At 38.5% G+C, this 8,862-nt stretch overlaps 1 protein-coding gene across 1 annotated transcript; it reads right to left on the bottom strand.

Annotated features, from left to right (window-relative positions):
* Nucleotides 1–4,982: 4,982 nt before the first annotated feature.
* On the bottom strand, nt 4,983–5,589 carry LOC150082253 (histone H2A-like). Its single transcript, XM_090380076.1, has one exon. It carries the CDS (start codon nt 5,510–5,512, stop codon nt 5,099–5,101), a length of 414 nt encoding a protein of 137 aa, XP_090236202.1. The 5' UTR covers nt 5,513–5,589; the 3' UTR covers nt 4,983–5,098.
* Nucleotides 5,590–8,862: the final 3,273 nt, after the last annotated feature.

Here is an 8,862-nt window from a genome sequence, read left to right as displayed (position 1 = left end):
TGTGCAGTCAGACAAAGTTTTCTGAGCAATGCAGACAAGCTGCCAGGGCAGGTCATGGGGTTTTGTCAATGATATACAGGAATTTTGCTAGCAGGGAAAAGGAGGTTAAATTTAAGGAGGAACTGGACAAACATTTAGAGAGAATTGTTTTGGCTGATGCTGCATAAGCTCATACACTTGCTTTCTTGCATCACATGCCACTACTACCCCCAGCCTGCATTGGAACAGACAAATGTAGAAGGCAACAGAAACCTATTAAGTCTGTATATTTTCCTTAAATCAAGTAAAGGTGCAGGATATTATTTCAATGTAAGTAAAGAAACAGTGAGAAATAACACTTGCAGTGCATTTAATTTTTCTGTCTGTACTACCAGGGGAGTAGTTCAGTTGAGCCTTAAGTTACACAGCTTGCAGCAACTAACATTATTTTTAGGCAAATCTGTTATTCATTACAGACTGAAAGGCACTTTTTTTTTTTGTCTATACCAATCACAACAGCACCTTTGAGTTTTTAATGAATAACAGATTCACCTAAAAATAATGAGTACTATAGTGTGTGGTCTACTGGATGTTAAAAACATGATATATAAATATGTGATAACACAAATTTATATGCTAAATGTTTTAATAAAGACTAAATATTAGCTGCTCTAAATTTTATGTAGTGCAGTATTATGACAAAGTTATGTACTGAATGATTTTTGATGCAACATTTACACTATAGCTTGCAGTCTACCCAGAGGCAGGCCATCCTGAGGGTGAAATGGGTGCACTGCACCCAAGCAGCAAAAATTCAAAGGGCACCTGAATCTTACATACACATATGAACAAAATTTTAAAGGGGAGGTGCCAAATTGCAATTTGAACCCATGCACCACATACCCTAGGAATGCCCCTGGGTCTACCTACACCTAAAAATAAGAAATCTGAAGTTTGAGAATAGAAGTCTAAAAATTTTACCCTATGCAATGCTGTCAAAAGATTTCTACAGAAGTGTCATCTTGACAGAAGACACTGCAGTTGCATTTTTATGTGAACACCATCTTCTGGACGTACCCCAAGGCTTTGTCATCTGTGGTAGCATCACACAAAAAAAAAGTGACAGGTAGATAATATAGGCTTATACTTCGTTGTCCGTGTAAAAGGATGCCAAATTTCATGTTCTGTCTGGAAAGGCAATGCATTCTTCCATTATACAGACATGAACAACAAATTACATTGCAACCTGAGTATGTTCAAAATTTTAGAACTGGTGTTCTTTTTTGCACTGGAAATACCAATGGATACAGCAGTTACTCTAACAAGGAAGTCTTACAATACTATAACTGACTGGTATAACATGTGCCAAGAAATGTGTGGAGCCACTGTTTCTCACAATGCACGAGGTAAGATGTTTGGTACAGAGCTTAACACCATTCAAGATTGACAAAGCAAGGTTGGCTGGTTGATGGAAATATAATTGATCGTGGGATAATGCTAAATGGCAACCAAGCTCCTCTCTCCAAAGACAGTAGTAATGCACTTGTACAAAACAACTGCCACTATCGACCAAGAATTAACGGGCCTTGGGTTTTTGGTCTCAAGCAAGGCACATTTTATATGCAACGGCATGACAGAGGCACCTTGATCACCATCACTGAACAGGAATGTAAATCTGGTTCAGTGATCAATCCGATGAATGGAATGCGTATAGCAGTCTAAATGTCATGGGTTGCCGCAATTTTATGGTGAATCAAGAAAATTGTGGATCAAGTGACAGGAGCAAACACGCAAGCAACTGAATGGTCATAGTTGGATCCAAAACCACGTGTTCTAAAGAAAACGAGGCATTAACAATAAGCTTTTTCAATCTCACCTTGATCACTTCTGTTGAAAGTGCTAAGAAAAGATGCAGATGATTTATTTGTGACATTTTAAAATATTTTAAGTGTATATTGTTAAAAAGTATAATTGTAAGTAATTTAAATGTACTATTTAACCTGTTTGTGTATAATTCATAAAGGATATCATTTAAGCTAATATTTAATCTTTGTTAAAAATCATTTAGCAAAACTGTTTTTAACCCATTCACATTTCAATTTTTAGCATACACTATAGCATCCAGTAGACCACACGCTATAGTAGCACCAAATAATGTCAGCTGCTTCAAGGATAATATAGTCGCTTCTAAAGAGCCTAAACCCCAAGCTCTAACTGAAGGAATACACTCCCCTGGCATTACAGACAGAAAAATTAAATGCACTGCAAGTGTTATTTCTCAGACTTTCCCTAATTGGTGTCAGTGCAAAGTACCTACATCATGGACCTCTCGAACAGAGTACATGGGAAGTGATAAGCTACACTAAGACATGCAAACACTGACTAGAACAAAGAACAGTATTCATCTGCTAGTAACATTAAATGGCATTCACATTGTGAATGCCATTTAAATGTGAATGCCATAAAACCATTGCAGCTCCATTGTTCTTTTTACTGCACTGCACCAGCCTAGGAACTTCACTGCTAAACCTCTTATGGAAAATAATGCAGCTATAGTGGAAAAAAAAAAAAAAAACCTTATTACACACATTCACTACTACCCAAGCTGGCTGTCTAATAAGAGGACCACAGTAATTTCCAGAAATTGCAAATTACACATGACCACTGGAAAATTGCATTCCTCCAATGTCAATCAGAAAGTACATATTCTATGTGGTTAGTTTTCAAACCCAAACATTTTGATTTTTCCATTTTTTGATACTTGAAGGGTGACCTTAATACTTCAAAAAATAACAAGTCTGCAGGAAGGGTGTTCACAATTTATACCCTGCTTCATCAACCAGTTTCCTGCAGCTGTAGAATGTATGTCTGAAACACTGCAATATCAATGCATTTATCTGATTTTGACTGCCACACTCTTCCAGTTCAAACAACCAATGATTTTTCTTAAAATGAAAATCCCAAACAAGAGGTATTAGAACCTATAGTACTTAGTACAGTGCATGGTTGAAAAGATAGTTAACATTAGACAACTTCTGTAGATTGTAATTTTCAGGAATTATGTATGAAGGAAGGCTATTCCTGAAAACAGAAGTTGAATGAATAAATGAGAAAGAAAAGTTGGTTCTGTGAGTTAAGTTGGCAGTAAAAGGATGTTCATCGGTTGTGGCACGTGTTTGGACTGCTTTGAAAGAGCAAGAATTATAGAAGCAAATTCAAAAGAATAGTGCCCATGGAAGTATCTATAGAAAAGGCATGCAGCAGAAACAGTGATGCAAGTTGAAGAGCCAATACTAGAGAAATACTAAGATGCATGCTAACATTACTATTGTTAGCACACATCTTAGTATTGTAGTGATGATAAACTGTTGACCATTATCAAACATTTGATACAACAAAACTAGGTGCACAAATCAGGATCAGATGTTTCAAAGTATGACAAAAGAAACTGTATAATACTGAAGAAATTATATGCCATGGTGCCCAGATCAATTAACATCTTACTTGGTAAGCTGTTAATCCAATTTTTTTTCTGGCATAAACTATTTTTTAAAATAGTGGTCTATACAAGTGCATTCACAAGTTATTTCAAAGCAATGCAAGCAGGCAGAAAAACAGAATAACTCCAGGTGGAACCCCATTCCTCCAGCCAAGATCCATTAACTGAGCAATTCAAGAAGCCTTCCAGAAGTGATGAACCTACTTCACTGCCACAGGACAATAAATAAATTTAATTCTCTAACCACAAATAGGTGGGAGTAAAAAAGATTAACAAAATGCATGCAAGCATACTTTCAAGTTCTAATCTTCACATACAATAGAACCCTATTTTACAAAAAAATTCAGGGTTCCTGGGTTACAACTGATAACCCAGAACCTGTGGAAAAAAAAAAAACCCACACCCAATGGAAATGGCTATGAAAGAGAAATATGAATAAATGTTTATTTTATTAAATTACAAAAATATTACATTCCATTTACGTTATCAAAATGCAATGTTCTCACCCCCCAAGAAAAAACTCCCCAGTTTTTATTCTTCATAGTAAATTACTTTTTTTTGGGTAGGACACCAATTACTGAGCAATTCAAGCATTCCTCCAGTGAACCTACTTCACTATCACAGGCAAACTTCTTCGCCAAGTCAATTTTTAATTCTCTAGCCACAAATAGCTGGGGTCAATTTTCAAAAAATTTCGGGGTTCTTGGGTTACAACTGGAAACCAGGAAGAACCTGGCAAAAAAAAAAAAAAAAAAAAAAATAATAATAATAATATATATATAGTATATTGTAATAAATGCATTTGACATTCAGTTTATTTTATCTTCCCACTATTTCTACAGTTTAAATTAATTGGTATTATATGCTATATCTACATATTTCGTAGTCATAATTACGAAAGAAATTAATTCCATTTAGGTTTTCAAAATAGTTTTATTATTTTTTTTTTTACTTTGTTTCAAAATGCCCAGGTTTTTATTCTTCACAGTAAATTGCTTTTTTTTTGGGTGGGACACCAATGATATAATGAACTAAGAAACTAGAATTGCTATCGCTACTATGCAAAACAGCTGGCCGCACTACTTCAGCAGCGTTGTCTGCAAGTAACTATAAAATATAGTTCGGGATATACTTTTGACTTTCTACGATTTTTAAACAGAACTGAACTGTACAAGCATATCCATATAGATATAGTCAGTAGTACTAAATACGGTATAACTGACGTATACCAATTAAAATGAAATCAAAACTAAAATAAATATCAATTCTTATCGGTTTCTGATAATGCAAAGTACTAGACAATGAGCAAATGGCGCATCATTGTTCGAAAATGATTTTCAAAGTTAAATAACGAGAACATTAACTAATTTAAATGGCTTTATTAAACAAGAGACGTACTTTCAAAATGAAACACGAAATGAATTATGCAAAGTGACAGTAATGGTTTTACGATTAAGTGAATTTATACTGGAACATAGGATAACATTATGCACACAACAAAAAAAAAAAAAAAAAAAATTAAGGGTAATGTGACAAAGGGTTTGTAGAAGTACATACACATATAGGGAACTCTATTACGATCGTCGTTAACAAAATACCGACGAACACGATATGGGAGTTCTAATATTCCTGGCTTGCTTGTTTCTTTCCAGATTTTCCACTGCTTGGTTGACCAGTTTTCTTTGGAAGCAGGACAGCTTGAATATTGGGTAGTACACCACCTTGGGCAATAGTAACACCAGACAGAAGCTTATTCAGTTCTTCATCATTGCGTATGGCTAGTTGTAAGTGACGAGGGATGATCCTGGTCTTCTTATTGTCTCGAGCTGCGTTTCCCGCCAATTCCAGAACTTCGGCGGCGAGATACTCTAGAACCGCAGCCAGATACACTGGCGCCCCAGCTCCAACGCGTTCTGCATAATTTCCTTTCCGAAGAAGCCTATGGATACGTCCTACTGGAAATTGAAGACCAGCACGACTTGAACGAGTTTTGCTTTTACCCTTTACTTTACCGCCTTTACCTCTGCCAGACATATTTACCACAATAACAACTAAAATCACTAACGCTGAACAACAACCAAATGACGTTCCACGAACCTTCGCAACCACGATTATAGAGACAGTAACACCACTACGCGGAAGAAACGTGCAAAGTATTTAAAAATATATAAATTGGTTAATAACTCTGCTAACAGGTGGATCAGAAAACAAACGCTCTAATATTCACAACGGATAAGAACAAGGACAACATTTATTTTAATTTACATTAGTAGCTACAGTAAATAAATTTTCTAATTCTATATGCATTTCGGTTACAATTAACATTTTAAAAAAATGCGTGATTAAAACTGAATTAGAAAAAATCTCAAATTTTAGACTTGGACAGTTCATTTACCAGCAAGGTAGTAGTAGTAGTAGTAGTAGTGGCATGTGATGCAAGAAAGCAAGTGCATGAGCTTATGCAGCATCAGCCAAAAAAAAAAAAATCACACCATTCCCTCCAAATGCTTGTCCAGTTCCTCCTTAAATTTATTTAACCTATCAACTTCCACAACGTCAGATGGAAGTTTGTTCCAGCAATTAATCACCCGCTGGCTAAAGGCAAATTTCCGCACATCTATTCTACATCTGTTTTTTCTTAATTTCAATTATTATGCCCCCTTAGGTTCGTAATCTGAACAAGTGGAAGAATCCCATCAGGATTTAGCGTGCTCAACCCATTCAAGGCCTTATACACCTCAATCAGATCACCGCGCAGGTGCCTAGTCTCCAGCCACACAAATTTACAGAACTTAAGCCTCTCTCGGTAAGAAGATCCCTTCGTTCCCTCACCAATCTTGTTGTCCTTCTCTGTACACGCTCAAGCAAATCTATACCCTTCCTAAAATGAGGCCTCCAGACCTGTACACCGTACACAAGGTGTGGCCTGACCATTGCCTTATACAGAGGGACAATCACCTCCTTTTCCCTGCTAGCAAAATTCCTATATATCATTGACAAAACCCCATGACCTGCCCTGGCAGCCAGTCTGTATTGCTCAAAAAACTTCATATCTGACTGCACAATTACTCCCAGGTCTTTTTCATTTTCTACCAACTTAAGTGTAGTACCACGCAGTTGGTATGTTTCTTTGGGGTTACTTCTACCCATATGCAGTATTTTACATTTGTCAAAGTTAAACTTCAGTTGCCACTTCTTAGCCCATCTGCCCAAATTATCTAGATCCTGTTGCAGTAGCACAGCCACTAGTCATTAACAACCCTGCCAACCTTTGTATCATCTGCAAACTTCGACACTAAGTCTGATATACCTTCATCAATATGATTGATAAATATACAAAACAACAGTGGACCCAACACCGAACCCTGTGGGACTCCACTAATGAGATTAGACCACGAAGACCAGCACCCATTGATTACCACCCTCTGTCTTCTCCCACTCAACCATCCTTTTATCCATTGTAGCAACTTACCCTTAATACCATTCTGCTCCAATTTGTACCATAGTCTTCCATGCGCAACAGTTTCAAAAGCTTTCCTGAAATCCAATTATATGATATCAAAATAATTTTTTGCATCCAGTTGTTTTGTAACCAAATCATAATATCCAAATTTAATTTTCGTCAATCACACAGTACCATAAATTTCCTCTCCTAATTTTGATTTGTGCTAATCACAGTAGGTCTGTAACATTTACAGACATACTGTGAAATATCTCCATTGTGAAGTTTATTGTCAATAGACAATATTCCCTTGAGCTTATTTCGAGTATCAGAAAAAATGGATCAGCCACCTAGAAAGAATGAACGCAGACCGGATCCAAAAATTAGCCTTTAACTACACACCTACAGGCAATTGCATTTAATCAAACTAAACCTAAGGGCCCCCTGACCCGTAGCTCATCTGCCACTTACAACATAATTGTTAAATTTGTTACAGTCTTTTTTGGTCAATTTTTACGACAATTATAATAGTTTAATTTGACTAAACAGATCTAAAACTAGACAGTACAACCTTTAGCTTCGCAGTGGGAACGGCGCCTCCACCACCACCACAAATTACCGTCCCCACCACGAGGAAGAAGGCTGCACTATCCAGGAAACCACGTTTGGCAATCCGCCAAACAAATAATAATAACATTGATCTATACAGGGTGAGTCACTACCAGTGCGACAAACTTGCAGGAGGTGTAGGGGGCACAAACACGAATCGGAATCATATAGCATTGCAGGGTCGGAAATGCCTTCGTCATGCGGTACAGGACGTTGAACAAGAGGTCGCGTGAACAGTGATCCCGCTGGAGGTCAGCATTTGCGAACCGTTTCTGTTGAAGAAACCAAGTAGCAAAAGTCCTCCGGAGTGGATAATCCGCAGGCTCGAATGACTGGACGCGTTGCAGATGGTTGCAGATCCACTGTATGGTTTGTTGACAGTATGCTCCATACAGTGGATTGGGAAATACCCAATCGTTGGCCTATCGGCCGAGTACTCGTACTCGGATTGCTTTCTGCAAGACGTAGGACATTCTGCTCATTGTCTGGCGTCCTCGTCGTTCGCTCTCGATTTATGGTACGTCTCGTGAAACAACCAGTCTCACGTTACCTTCTGTGCACACGTGCGAAAATCGTATGATGAGGAGCACGCCTGTGCGGGAAACGTTCCTGGTACAAGCGCAGAGCGGCGCGCCCGTTACAGTCCGCAGCTCCATACGCGAGGTGCATGTCGGCCAGTTCAACGTTTGAATACTCGTCCATCCTACTGCCTCGGGAACCGGTTCGCAAATGCTGACTTCCAGCGGGATCGCTGTTCACGCGACCTCCCGTTCAACGTCCTCTATCGCATGACGAAGGCATTTTGGACCCTGCAATGCTATGTGATTCCGATTCGTCTTTGTGTCCACTACACCTCCTGCAAGTTTGTCGCACTGGTAGTGAATAACCCTGTACACATTGTTAAACCTAACATTCAAAAACAGCTCCATCATTCTTATTTACAAAAAAACTTGAGTCCGATCCCTCTGAACCACCACCTCAGCGTCAACTGAAACCGACTACCCCCGGTCACCACCGGGAGAAGCCATACATTCATCCTCAGGAAAACATATCGCACTACTTTCATTACATTTCAGTTCGACGTTTCAAAATGTCGACTGCACGCAAATAATCAGGACACGCTCGATCATTTGCGTTATGTTTAGAGGGCAATTTCCTTTTCAGACAGTTAACGCATTGCGGGGTGTCTGCATGCTTGCTGCAAGACTTAAATGTATGGCTCTCCCGGCACAGTGACCGCACAACTCGTCTGTTTTACAGTGCCGGGCCACATGGCCATACGCCATACATTTAAAACATTGTGTTGGGGTCCACAGTTCACGGACCCGGTGCG

Source organism: Mastigoproctus giganteus, chromosome 8, assembly GCF_048544385.1.
Source record: "Mastigoproctus giganteus isolate SK-2022 chromosome 8, ASM4854438v1, whole genome shotgun sequence".
Taxonomy (NCBI): Eukaryota; Metazoa; Arthropoda; class Arachnida; order Uropygi; family Thelyphonidae; genus Mastigoproctus; species Mastigoproctus giganteus.
This window is presented reverse-complemented; position numbering and strand designations above follow the sequence as displayed.